Source organism: Dermacentor silvarum, chromosome 1, assembly GCF_013339745.2.
Source record: "Dermacentor silvarum isolate Dsil-2018 chromosome 1, BIME_Dsil_1.4, whole genome shotgun sequence".
Taxonomy (NCBI): domain Eukaryota; kingdom Metazoa; phylum Arthropoda; class Arachnida; order Ixodida; family Ixodidae; genus Dermacentor; species Dermacentor silvarum.
Window position 1 is genome coordinate 67,732,331 of NC_051154.1, and position 14,821 is coordinate 67,747,151.

At 42.9% G+C, this 14,821-nt stretch overlaps 1 protein-coding gene across 7 annotated transcripts in view; it reads left to right on the plus strand.

The window, feature by feature from the left end:
• LOC119464960 (uncharacterized) overlaps positions 1-14,821 on the plus strand; it is a 101,149-nt gene that overhangs the window by 60,522 nt on the left and 25,806 nt on the right. For all 7 annotated transcript variants that reach the window (XM_049669034.1, XM_049669053.1, XM_049669037.1 and 4 more), the window contains one exon: positions 10,775-11,251. In XM_049669034.1, coding sequence (XP_049524991.1) covers positions 10,775-11,251 — 477 coding nt within the window. The remainder of the gene's footprint in view (positions 1-10,774; positions 11,252-14,821) is intronic.

Below are 14,821 nucleotides of genomic sequence, written 5' to 3' on the forward strand. Positions count from 1 at the left end.
TTGCCGGGGAATCCCCTTCTTCCGCAGACGCTCGGTCTTCACGTTACATCACTTCACCGGTGCGGACTGAACTCTCGAACTCCGAATTCCTGAATTCCCACTAAACGATTCTCGCACGGCGGTTATATAGCTTCCACAGGCGTTCTCGAACATTCTTATCCGTGTCGTGATCTCTTAGCATGGCCAAAGCCTGGGGAAGCTTCGAGTCTTTTCTTGTACCTTCGACCGCCGCTGTCGGAACATTCTCGAGGGGGGGGTGATGACTCATCCTGTTGGTGTATGCTCATGCGGTAGTAATGTCTGTCGACTCGCCGGGTGAGAAGGTGTCTCGGCGCGCCGGTTAACGTCGCTTCGTCGAGTCTCTTCCGGACGTTTCGGCGCCGTTGTTAGCGTTGTTGCTTGAGGCGTATGCGCTCACCCCCTCTGTTGAAGTTGCCGCGGGGCCGGCGTGTTCTTTCGCTGGCTTGCGTGACACTCGGCGTGCGCTTGGATTACGCGCTCTTTTGTGACACTGCCCCCCACTTTAAGAATATTATGCAATAATATTCAAGAAAACACAAAAGAAGCGCGCACAAAAGTCCACTACGCATAAGTCCGTAGGTCCATAAATCAGTCCACCACAAATCACACATCACTCGCGATACATCGAATACAAACACAATTCGCACAGGTACACTTGGACTACACAATAACACATCGCTCGTGTAACTAGTACACTTATATTATACAATAATACATCTCTCGCGTAACAAGGCAAACATTTGAAATATAACATGTGGAACAAGTATACAAAACTATGACGGGGTAGTTTACAGAACAGAAACAAATACATAAACATAAACATGATACATAAACAAACACTCGGTGCACTCAACCAAAACACTTTGCACCACACACTAATCGTTAACGGTTCTTATCGGTTCTTTAAATTTCCTGTCCTTGGTTTTTTGATGGTGGTGTTTGGCGTGCTTATGAGTCCCGGTCGGCTTATTTTCGGAATCGGGCGTGGAAGGGAGCTGGAAAGACTTTGCCTGAACCTTTGCTTGAGCTCGGGTGACAGCCGCCACGGTGTTCTCATCAGATGTTGATGGTTTTCCGCATGGCTCTTCAATCGTCGAGGGTTCGGTCTTCGGCTCTTCTTCCAAAGGTTTCGGATCGTCTGGGGCGCGAACTCCCTCGACGTTTCCTATGATTAGGTCGTACAGTGGGTTGTCCATGCAAAGCGCAGTGACATTCCCACTGTAATATGGGGTATCGACCTCAATTTTGGCTTCGGCAAGCTTCCTAGCCGTACCATCGACTAGGTAGACCAAACTGGTTTCGCCCGTGAGCTCTTCGTCTTTGACTAAGTCCCTTCGCACGATCACTGTGCTGGAGCCGGTATCTCGTAACACCGTAATTTGTTTTCCGGCCATTTTTCTGGCAAGGACAGGTATTCCCTTATCGGGAAATTCTGGGCGTTGTGTCATCACCGCATTAACGACCGGAATTCTTTTTCCGTCTCGAAGTTCTACAAAGCCGTCGTTTATGTCTTCTTCTTGATGTTTTGGCGTGGCATACACACAGGATGCCTGAGGAGCTTCTTTCCCTCCGTTGCGACATGAATCGGCTTTGTGCCCCGTTCGCCCACATTTAAAACATTTGACGTCATTGGAGCGCATAAAATTGCTCCGACAGTTGCTAGCATGATGGCCCAGTCGGTTACAGAGATAACACCTCGGAACAGGCTTCTGAGGGTTTCTCCTTTCATCGGATGTCGCTTTCTTTGCGTCCCCTGGCTCCTCTTTTCTGATCTTGGAGAGATTGGTGCCTCCCTGTGCTTCCAAAAATTGGTCTGCCAATTCCAACATATCTTGAAGCGATTTAGCTTTCCTTTATTTCAGATAGAGTGACAGGCTCGGGTGGCAACTGATGAGGAATTGCTCCTTGATCAGAAGCTCTCTTAAGTGCACCGTACTCCTGTGCAGTCGCTGAAAGTTCGGTCCACCTATCAAAATAATGGCTGAGCCGCGCGGCAAATTGCGTGGCAGTCTCGCCATCGGCGGGCTTTCCAGTCCTAAACTTGTCTTGGAAGCCTTCTATGGTGAACCTAAATCTCTTCAGTAAAGCGGCTTTCACCCTTCCATAATTAGAGGCATCGGTTGGCATCAGCCTACCGTACACACTAAGTGCTTCACCACTCAAACACGTGCTCAACGCAGTGGCCCATTGATCCTCTGGCCAATTCTGGCTTTTAGCAACTGTCTCAAATCTGTGCAAGTAAGCATCCAAGTCATCTTTTCTTTCATCAAATGTCACAAGCAGTTTGCTTGGGTTCAGACGGAAGCTAGTTTCTTCCCTTTCAGTGCTATCGACCCTTGCCTGAGCGGGAGCGTCTGTGCGCTGCTGCAAACAAAGTCGGGTTCGAGTTCTAACTCGTGCTGTCTTTGTCTTTCTCTCTCAGCTATTTCAGCTTCCCTCTGTCGCTCCTTCTCCTCTCTTTCTTCTTTTATCTGTCGCTCCTTCGCCTCTCTTTCTTCTTTTATCTGTCGCTCCTTCGCTTCTCTTTCAGAAGAAAGTCGGCTCCTGGGCCTCTCTTTCGCGCTCCTTTGCTTCTCTTTCTTTTTTGGCCCTTTCGGCCGCTAGCCTCTCTCTCTCTCTTTCTAAAGCTCCTTTTTCCTTCTGGCTAACCCACTTCTGTAGTTCCGCTCCGGAAAGACCCATCTTCTCACAAAGGGCAACTAATTTCTCGAGATCCATCAAAAATCTAGCCGCGTGCAAAAATTATCTGCCTAGATTTCAACTATCGAGCTTCTCTCTGCACACAAGTTAGCGAAACGTGGTGCAACACTCAAAATCGTTTACAATAGCAATGTAAACGACCCTAGGCTCTTTCTCTCTACTATGGACACACAATTTGCACCAGAAAGGTCCTGTCGCGGACGCCAGAAATATTGTCACAGACCCCGTGATCGAGGCGCAGACGCCGGACCAAATTCCAAAGCCGACTTATCAGCTTCCGAAAATAATCCCACGAAAGCAACGACAATTAAGACTGGGCCCTCTGGTGCGCCAGCGAACGCCGGTTGCTGTCCAAAGACCGAGTCAGAGCCCAGAGTTGTCAGAACAGTAAATACGGCATTCAGTATTCCAGTAAATACGGTATTTGTGGCTTGAGGGGAGCGTTTGCCGTCTAGGTTGACTGCCGAACTTCCAGGCAGCCGCACTGTAACCGGTATTTCGTGTCCCGCAACTGCACTATAAGCGATACGTCTATACATAGAGTGCTATGGGAAAATTAACGGGAGTCTGAAAAAACCGTATTATATCCGGTCCTGCACTATAAGCGATTATGTTAAGTGGTCTATACTGTACAAGTATTTTTACGGCGGAAGCATATGCGATTCTTACTGCAGTTAAACACACAAATCAAACGAATCTCACTAGCGCTATTGTGTTCACGGACTCACTGAGTGTAGTCCGAGCCCTAATGAGTTTACGAAAACATAAAAACACTGTCTTTAACGAACTATATGCACTGCTATGCTCAGCTTATATGGGTAATCAAGTCATCGTCTTATGCTGGGTACCTGGACACAGTGGCAAAAAAGGCAATGAAGCTGCTAACAAGAACCCTACCTCAGTAGTTTTTAGCGACACTGACATAAACATACCCATTCCAGCCACAGACTTTAAACCATACTTACGGCGTAAGCTGAAGAAGCACTGGCAGAAACAGTGGGATACCCAGGTATCCAATAAGTTACACCTGATCAAACCTAAATTGGGCTACTTGATATCGGAGAAAACAGCACGGTACAAAGAAGTGCTCCTTTGTCGATTAAGAATAGGTCATACCTTCGGCACCCACTCTTACCTACTGACTGGAAGTGATCCTCCGTCATGTCGAAGGAGTGGTGACAGACTTACAGTTCTCCATGTTCTCATCCATTGCAGGGAAATAGAAAGGGAGCGTAAAAAGTACTTTCATTCTGCATATCGCCAGCATATCCCACTTACCCAGCATTTTTTCTAAGCAACAAACCGCTTTTTAACTTGAAAACAGTTTTTAGCTTTTTAGATGAAGTTAACATCCTAGAAATAATTTGGCCGGGTCATGTGTAGCACAGCCTCGCTGTAGCTGCCGTGACCTAAGTTCTTATAGCACGTGCCTCTCTGCTCTCTAATTCAAGAGGCCTTTGGAGGCAGTAGTTCTTGTATGTCTCTTATTATATCAACTTTTCATAGTGAAACAGTTATGCTCCTTTTATTTTGTTGTGAATCAATGTCATTATATTTTACACAGCTTACAGCGACCCATTCTTAGGCATCTTTACAGCCACATTACATCTACATTTGCAACTCAATTTAATCACTTCATGCATAATGCATAAACAATTCATTACAATATGTCATGGCGCTCTTTGGCCATAGCTGGCCCTTGCGTCTTTAAACGCCACAAATCAATAAAAAAACACTGCTGGAGTTAATCTAAAAGGGAAGGACTTCCATAAAAATTATGATCACTTACTTCATTGATGTGCTCAAGATTTTTAGTGTTCTGCAACAAATAAACTGCTCCAAATTTGAAATAAGCAGCTGTGAGAAAGTTTTTTTTTCCCCCATTAATCAGCTCCAGATTCAAAATACACTGCTCCAAAACCAAAATTTTTCTGCTCCAAAAATTGCTCCCAGCGATTTCAGCTATCCCGCCCCTGAGCGCCCTCAAGCAGGCTCCTTGGGTATGAAAGGTATTGCGAAATGTATCGCAGCACGAAAGATAACTGCACACACTCTCTTTCCACGACACTCTTTCCAAGAGCTGCTAGCACTTATTCCTTACCAACACTAAGGCAACACGCTGTCTTGGGAGAGGTGAAACAGATAAATCGACAACTAACCTATTTATATGGGGCAATAATTTTTGAAATTCTACAGAATTTTTAAAGTTCTGCAGAAAATTTTAAGATCGCCGGTCCCAGATAACATAGTTCTAGTCCTTGATCTGGATTATTCAGAGAGGCGGACATTACTTTCACGAGCAATAGAAACACACATGTACTCAACTAATTTTAAAGAATTCACAAATTAGCCTAATTACTTTCTGGCACATATTGCAATTTACGAATTGTAGCCAGTGAGCTTGCAATGTGTGTCCACTTGGAATGAATTTCCAGAATGACACCAGTTTGGAGGTATGTGCCATCAAACTTGCCGTAAGAATGCACTCTTGTTCCACTTACTTTTTTAACAAAACGCTCTTTTATGGATTGAAGCACAAAATTAATGGGAACGCCCATGTATTTCGTCCCACACTTTGGAAAATAATATCTCGGAACTGGTGTCATCCTGGAGATTCATTTCAAGTGGATACGTCTTGCAAACTCAATTGTAATATGTGCCATAAAGTAATTCATTCAGAAGTTAATTAGTAAATTTTTGTTAAATATATGTATATCCCCCTGAGACCCGGACGCAACTACAGGACATAATCGCTCTTGAAGGTGGTTTTTATTGTCTACTGTTATGTTATCAACTTGAAAAATGTAAAAACAAAATTAAATACCATGGTTAGATGCCAAAAGCTGCATGTCTATGTACGTGAAAATAATATTTATCTCCATAATCTCCTCATGTTTGCTATGCTAAAAAACTGCATTTCATTGCTTAAACGCTGAGACGAGAATGGAACTACGTGTACTATTTTGCCATGTTGATGCCGCATCCAGTATTTTCACACAATCTCGGTGATTTTGAAAGACACCACAAGGTTGCTTTCGGCCGTCAGGGACAACACAGAGGTCCAGATCAATTTATTGTCAAATTTCTCGAAAGCGGAGGACAAGAACATGAGTAAACCACTTCTTTACAGTTACACATGCACCGTACTTCATACCCAGAACGAATGTTTTGCATAATCACTTTCGAGTGAATTTTGAAAAAAGTTGAAAGCAATGTGCAATGTATTGTACAAGGGCTCTTACGAGAATGTGTTTCGAATTCTTGTGCCAGTAATGTCTGCTTCTTCGAATAATCCAGCTTAAGGACAAGAATTATGCTATCTACCATAGGCAATTCTTAAAAACTCCGGAAAATTCAAGATGATCACCCTGTATGCAGTAGAAAGTCGTTCATACGATCCCTTTTCGTACGATTTCCCGGCACCAACGTTTACACTTGAGAACACAAAAAATGACCCAATACAGTCACACTTCCTTTTTACTGGTTAATATGTACCCGGAATCCACGACCTTTCAGCGCCCACGTTCAGTACATCGCCAAACTGCGATCGTATGCTACATTTTCTGGCTGCTAGATCCCACGTAAACAAAAAAAAATATGAGGCATGCGTGATCGAAAGCAGCAGGTGCCCACCATAGCAGCTTCCCCACACGTAAAATGTGAAAATGCCAGCGTGCACTCGGTTTCCTCTTCCAGTACCGGCAAATCTCCTTGTAGATCACCGCATATCGCATTCACAGCTATCGCCGCTATCCCTATTGCAATAAGCATCTTCACCTATCTAAGAAGGGTACTAGTTTGGGTGAGTTGGTAGCAATCCATGATAAATGGTTGTTGTGTAAAAACTGAAAGAAAAAGACTAGGGATTTGATGAACACAAGCGCAAACTTTCAACTGAACTTTATTTGCAAAATGAAATGTATTATATACATGGGTGATGTATGTCGTGCATAAGGAGGGATGGAACAGCAGTAGAAAGTTTTAGCAGAACGTTGCTTACGCTCCGCTCCGCTAACATTTCACGCACTCCGCTGGCTGCATGAACTGCGTTGATTTCGCTTATTTGACACGCGCGTCTTTCAGAGACGCTGGCCCCGCTCTCTCTGCCTGGCTGTAAAACTACAAAGTGAGCAGTAGACGCACCCTAACGCTCAGCGCTCAAACGGTTTCGTAGCGGAGTGTCAGCAGCGTTCTTCGTTCTGCTGCCAATGTGAGCGTTGTGCGCAGGCACATTAACGTTCCCACTAGCGTTCCGCTGAGCAGCTGTGCGCAAATCGTTAGGATAAGCCGGTCTGAGCGGAGTGGACCGTGAACGCTCTGCTAAAATTGTCTAGAAATTAGATAACAACAGGATCTTTAAACAGGCGTGATGAAAATAAAAAATAAAAACAGAAAAGCAATTCACCTACTTCACAGCATGGGTGGTGTAGTGCCTTTGGAAGCGTACTGCACGCTTTTAATAGGTGATAACCCATATCAGGCGGCATGAAGTGAGTGTCATGTTTCACACTGGCGGCATCGTATTCTGCCATTGCCTACCAGCTCGATTTTATTTTCATTGCCTACCAGCTCGATTTTGTTCCCATAGCTGTCTACTGCAGTAAAAAAATGACAACATGCATCTCTGGTTGCTCATGCCCTACCAGCTCGAGGCGCATCAATGTCTCGTGCTGCAATGATTCTTGCCGAGTGGGTGCAAACTTTCCCACCTGAACAAGCTGGTGACCCTGGTCTAATTCGAGGGGCGCCAACATAAGCTTGCCGAAGCCGCAGAACAGCAATGTACATCTTGGGCTGCTCAGGCTCCACCAGCTTGGCATGTGTCGGCGTCTCGTGCCGCAGTGATTTGCGCAACGCTTCGCATTATTTAGATGTTAACTATAGTTGAGTCTACCAAATTTTTTAGTGACTTCGAATCATACGTCTTTCCGGCTGGGACATTTTTTCTCACATTTATTACAATTATCACATTTATCACTATTTATTAACGACCTACCTAACGTTCTGACCACTACCGACTGTATATTATTGACCTTTTTCGCGGCGCTCCCGTGGACGCTGCCATGTTTGATCACGTGGTGACACGTCCATTGCTTGCCTCAGCCGCCTCCGTTGCCTCCGCGTTTACAGTGCAAGCGCGTGACGCCGGTGCGGCGCAGCAAACCTCCGTTTTGACGCATATCGTAGACGGTGACTGTGTGCACGACATGAAGCTTTGGCCACAGCTTTAGAGGACACGTAAGTGCTTTCGGAGCTCATTACGCCTTGTCCAAATGGCGTGAGCAGCGTATACGGTGCTTGTACTAGAAGCGGGGCTAGAAATGTATTCCAAGGTGTCCAAACTTTCCGCTTATGAATTAACCAGGATCAGTGTGCTCTGCGTTCTTTATTTGGCAAACATTTTGAACCAGCGGCTTGTCATATTTCTGACTCAGTATAAAGTTCCTTGGTGCGACCGCTATCTGATTGCTTATTTTCAGCGTAATCACTCGGGGGTGTGCTCTGCTGCGATAAATTTGTTCTTGCTGCGCACAAAGCTAGGAATTTAAATGTTCTGTACTTTGTGGTAGCTCGTAGCAAAGACGTATTATCGCTAGTCCCTCGCTTAGTCTGTGGACCGTCATGAAACATTCAGCTTCCAACATTCGTGTCTTGCCGGTGTAGTCGCCGTCACTCATGCTTCGGCACATTGATTCAAGTGTCCGCCTATTCACTTACACGTTGGCGATAGGGTGGGCGTAAGTTTTCACGCGAGTAAGGGTGGATGTGTGTAGATAACGTGCGGGAAACTTACTATGCCAGTAAGTGACACTACTTCATTTTGTAAAGAGCGATACTCGCTCCCAAATGCCGACGTTCCGGAGTTGAATTCCTTTCTTTGGAGGTTAGCTATACAGTGCAGGCGGATGAATTATATTTTTTTATCCTTGAGGAAAGCCGTGCATCGCGAAGGGCGGCAACACAGGCAGTCCTTATGTAGCAGCAGCGGCCACACAGGTTAAATCCATTCATTAATATGTGAATCACTATTTTTCCAGCGAACTACCGCACACGTCTTCCCTTTGTCGTTACACATTTTGCAGTATGAATTGGGCACAGTGCATTAGCGCACACCCAGTTGCATTTGCAACAGCTGATCGCACAGTAGCAGAGCAGAAGTAGTAATGGTTTTGTATTCGTGCGCATTCGTCGAGGCAACGTATGGTGCGCGGCCGAAAGCGCCATGTCATTCCTCTAGAGCAAACTGCTCCGCGAAAAGGGTCAATATGCAGACGACACGACTGTTTTTACTTGCGCTAATAATGTCGACGAGCTACAGCGAAATGTTAACATTGATCTGCATAACATAACTTCCTGGTGTCGAAAGAACATCTTGTGCATCAATCCGCTAAAAACGGTTTTTATGGTTTTTCATTCCTTCCCGACACTAATCTCAAAATCTATATCTGTATGTCTCGACAACAACCTAATACCAGTATCTGATAACACAAAGTTTCTAGGCATAGTTTTAGACAGGCACCTGAAATTCAATCTTCATGCGCAGTCGCTTGTCCGTAAGATTTCTTTTGGAATACGCGCCATAATCAAAATCTGCTCATATTTTCAGCCGCACATTATCCATTCCCTTTATCATGCACACATTCACAGCCATTTATCTTACTGCATATCAACGTGGGGTAACACATACTTCGCACACCTCAGCCAAGTTCAACGCCTGCAAAATCGGGTGCTTGGTCTCATGACTTTCAGCCATTTCCTATCCAATGCAACGCCACTTTATTGCAGTTTAAACATTCATCCTATTTATCAACTCTTTCAGTTTAAGTTAACAATCGTGATATATAAGTTATTTCGTAATATTGCACATATAGATGGCTTTGTCATTGAAACTTTTGTAAATACTAACGTTACTAGGTTCTCTGAACTCGATAACCGCCTTTTACCTAAAGTGCGCACAAACTATGGTAAGTTAATTACCACGTTTGCCGAAATCAAAACTGTGGAATTCTATTCCACATACCATTAAATCATCGCCCACAGAACATATATTCAAGAACCAAGTTAAGAAATATCTTATACAACTCTCTTCATCCTAACAACAGACTTTTGTGATTATCTGTTATCTGTTACCAAAACCATTGTTGTCTTTTTAAAGTTATTCCTTCAAGGTTTTTTTTAATAGTGGCAAATTTGGGAAGACAGTAGTAATAAAGTTAGACCTGACTGAAATGACATTTTGAGCTTTATTTGATTAAAGAAGTTATACTTCAATAATTTATTTAAGTCTTATAAATGGAATACCCTTGCAAGTTGCTGTAGGTGTCCACACCACATTCTTTCTTTTAATGCTTTATAGATTGTCTTTTTGCTCCATCTCTAGAATTCCTTCACCATTGCATCTGCTAGGGTAAATTACATGCGTTTGCTTGTGGTTTCAGTTCAGTCAGTGTATTCAGTTGCAATAGTCTATGCTGCATTTGTCTGCTCTTGTGAGAAGACAATTGTAATAAAAATGTAAATGTAATAGTAGCTACAGAAAATTCATTTAATTGCCATGTCCTCTCATAGCTAAGTATCCCACAGAAGTACTTAAAAGAATGGTCGCACTGCACTTAAGGACTTTTCTACAGTACTTAGGTACGGTAACCCTGTAGTTACTAGCATACCAGCTTTAGTAAGAGCCAGCAGCACGTAACTACAGAAGCTGGGGGGTGGGTAAGAATCCACCTAGTGGACTGTCCATTTTGGCCACCGCTGTTTGGCTGGAGCTGTACAGCTGAAGAGGAGACTGGCAGGGGGTGCCTGTCTCCTCTTCGCTCGTACAGCTCCAGCCAGTTGGAGGTGGCCCTGATTGTCTGGGGATTTGCTTATTAGCTGCTGTTGCAGGAAGTCCTGCACTGGTGTACTGTTTGCTCAAAAACATGTTTGCTGGGCCCTTGACATTCTACTTAAGTTACAGTGCAGAATGTTTTTTTCTTTTCTTTTTTTAAAAGCTGCTTCTGTTATACTTATATCATCTTGTTTTCATATCCTTACTTTTTTTCAATGGCAGGTAAGCCTAAGCAAGAGCCTTCCATTGCTGTGTGCGACAATGCAAGACAGCATGAATGACCATGGCAGAAGCGATAAGCTTCTTATCCAGCAGAAAAGCAGGTCCTACGAAAGACCCATCTTGTTTGCTTCATGGAAAAGAAGAGGCAGGAAAATGCGAAAGAGCCTCACTCTAAGCATGTCAAAACGGAAACTGTCAGCACCTGTGCACAACTCGCACTTTGGTCACAATATGGCTACTGTAGCCACTACAGCCAGTCGCGATAGGCTGTATCATTGTCCAGCAGAGTACGACGTCATACAAACTGAAGCTTCCGACACTAGCTTTGAAGTTATGAGAACACACACAGACCAATGGCCGAGTGGCGGTATTCTCAACGAGAATTTTATTGTGTCAGCTGTTCAAGAGGGGCCACTTAAGATGGATAAAAGATCCCCCACCATCATGACTACCACAAAACCTGTTGCTGAATGGGAGGTAAGGAGGCATTTGGTTTCTCGTGATGTTGATTCATCATAGCTCAGTAGTGTTAAGAAGACACACTTATACCCGCTTCCCCCCCTCACACTTTTTCTTTTATTGAAGCTTGGTACCTCACGTGATTGTAGGGTGTTATTTTGCTCTTTTCAAAACTGTTCATTTGAATGCAGCTTGTATATATTTATTCTACTGCTTTTCTTATGCATGCTTTCTTTATGCACGTTTAAAAAAATTGCTGCAAGAACTTACTTTGCCTGATTATTGTAGAGTGCATTTTTAAGTTAGCATCTGCATGTACAAGATGCTGTTTAAAAAGCAATCGATAATTGTGACCGTTTGTATTTTGGAACCTCTGTGTAGGACAGTCATATATATATATAGGGTGTTTCAGCGAACACTTTCAAAATTTATTTAAGGTTGCCTGTGGCAGATAGCCCAATTCTAGTTAATGAGCTGGTCTACTTGAAGAGGCAGACATTACTTGCACAAAAAATTGAAATGCATAATCGACTAACCAACAAAAATTCACGAATTAAATTTTTAACGAATTACCTGATGGCCCATATTACAATTTATAAATTGTAGCCGTGGAGTTTGCAAGGCGGATCCACTTGGAATTAATTCTCAGGATGACATCAGTTTTGAGATATTAATTCCCAAACTTTGCGGAGAAATGCATTGGCGTTCCAGTTAATTTTGTGCTTCAATGCATAAAGCTACGTTTTGTTAGAAAACTAACTGGAACGCCAATGCATTTCTCCGCTAAGTTTGGGAAATAATATCTCGAAACTGGTGTCATCCCGAGAATTCGTTCTAAGTGGATCCACCTTGCGAACTCCACGGCTACAATTTGTAAATGGCAATATGGGCCATCAGGTAATTAGTAAAAAATGTAATTAGTAAATTTTTGTTAATTATTCGATTATGCATTTCAATTTCTTGTGCAAGTAATGTCCACCTCTTCGAGTAGACCAGCTCATCAACTAGAATTGTGCTATCTGCCACAGGCAACCTTTAAGAATTTTTGAAAGTGTTTGCTAAAACACCCTCTATATATATAACTATCAGCCTTGATGCCTCTGAAGCTCAGAACAAACCCCTGGGGTATCGAGCCATTTGAGAATGTTAGTGGCAGTAAACATTAGTCTTGTTATTTAACTTATTATTTTTAAACTTTATTTATTAGCTTGTTAGTTTACGCCAATATTTCTTATAGTCATAGCGCTGAAATTTAAAATGTTGCCTACACCATGCTTTTAACTGTTTTAACTCCTCAAATTAGGTTAGTGTCCTTTTGCAACTGTATGGTGGTAGTGATAGCAGGAAAGGACCACTCTCTTGCAGAAAGGGTTCGAAAAATTCATAACAGCGATTCTCATAGAGAAGTAGTAGCCTACATAATTACCAGCTTCTAAAACAAACACGGCATGCTTTGTATTTAAAATATTTGTTGAATTTTAATGAACAAAATAACATTGTCGCATATTAACTCAAGCAGCCATGGATCATTTTTTGTTCAATATGGACAAAAAGAAAACTGCAAGTTATTACACAAACTGTTGCATACAGAATAATATATAAAAAGTAAGCAATGAGCTGCCACTGTTTCCACGGTGGATAGTTTCCATGGCAAACCACATCCAGGATATCAGAGCCATCAGAGCCAAGGATGCATGACTGGATTGGTGTGGCTATTCATTGGCCCCCATCAGTATACACAGCAGCTTGGCTGTTAAGTGGAACCATGTTTTGAATAACCATACCTCGCACCACACTTTGCACACTTCAGCATCACTTGTGGCCACACTTTTCTGCCCTGGAAAGTCAAAGTCTAAACTAATCAAAAGCTCTTAGTTAAGTGGATCCAAAATACATTGAGAACATGGTGCACCAGTGAAAATTTTGAGATTTATTTGAATTACCTGTAGTCTGCGAGAGGTCAAGAATGCAGCAAAAACTTGCTCCTCATAAGGAACATACATATATGCATCAGTGACTCACCTTGTCCTAATCTCCCTGTCCTTCCTTATACTTTGTATCCATGAACCCACCTTCCCCTTGCTCCAACACTTCCTTGTAGTGAAACCCTTCACCCTGCAGGGCTAGCTTTTTGTTTGTCAAGTGTGAGTGACACCCATTGTCAGCCTGGCTATTCAGATTTTTGTGGTGCACCTTCTCGGTAGTGGCGAACACCCACACACTGGGACGAGGGGGTTTTGGCACGAAAGTTCTTGTACAGGAGGTCAAATTTCTCTGCTAATCACTTTTCAAACTATCCATTTGTGCTGTCAACTGTTATGGTCCCCACACACACCTACTTTGGCTGTTCATGCACGCAGTCTGTGATCGGACACGCACGATGTTGCTGAAGATGCGAGATTCCTCCACTTCATGCCAGTGACGGGAAGCGTGCAGGCACATCAGTGGCAGGCACATCATGTTTTCTGGGAGGATTTTTTTCTTCATTCTTGACTGTATAATGAGGTCTGAATCATCACTAGTACTCTATATGTACTAGGTGACTCATGAAAAGCATCTGTATTGACAGGAATAGGCTAGTGTAAATCCATGTAGTAAGTAAAAATAAATATATTAGTGGAAAGCAACAGTAAATTTAACTCTTGTAAACAATGCCCACTCTAATGCCTGACTGCCTGTTTTCCCCTCAGGATACAATTTACAAGTTCTGCAGCTTGACATATTCTGTCGTAAATAAAACAGGCTGTATTATACAAGGTGTTTCAGCGAACACTTTCAAAAATTCTTAAAGGTTGCCTGTGGCAGATAGCACAATTCTAGTTCATGAGCTGGTCAACTCGAAGAGGCGCACATTACTTGCACAAGAAATTGAAATGCATAATCGAATAATTAACAAAAATTCACTAATTAAGTTTTTAACTAATTATCTGATGGTCCATATTGCAATTTACAAATTGTAGCCATAGAGTTCGCAAGGTGGATCCTCTTATAACGAATTCTTGGGATGACACCAGTTTCGAGATAATAATTCCCGAACTTTGCAGAGAAATGCATTGGTGTTCCAGTTAGTTTCTTAACAAAATGTCGCTTAATGCATTGAAGCACAAAATTAACAGGAACGCCAATGCATTTCTCCGCAAAGTTCGGGAATTTATATCTCGAAAGTGGTGTCATCCCGAGAATTAATTCCAAGTGGATTCGCCTTGCGAACGCCACGGCTACAATTTGTAAATTGCAATATGGGCCATCAGGTAATTAGTTAAGAACTTAATTAGTGAATTTTTGTGGATTGGTCGATTATGCATTTCAATTTTTTGTGCAAGTAATGTCCGCCTCTTCGAGTAGACCAGCTCATTAACTAGAATTGGGCTATCTGCCACAGGCAACCTTAAATAAATTTTGAAAGTGTTCGCTGAAACACATTGTATATGTACTACGTTATTGTAGACATTCATTCTCAAAATCCACCAAAAAAGGCATTGGGGTTCCATGTAGTTTTGTCCCGCACTGCCCAGGGAAGAATTTATCGAAAAGTATGCTGAACATCAATGTATTTAGGTGTAAGTTTGCAAATGTATATTTAAAAAG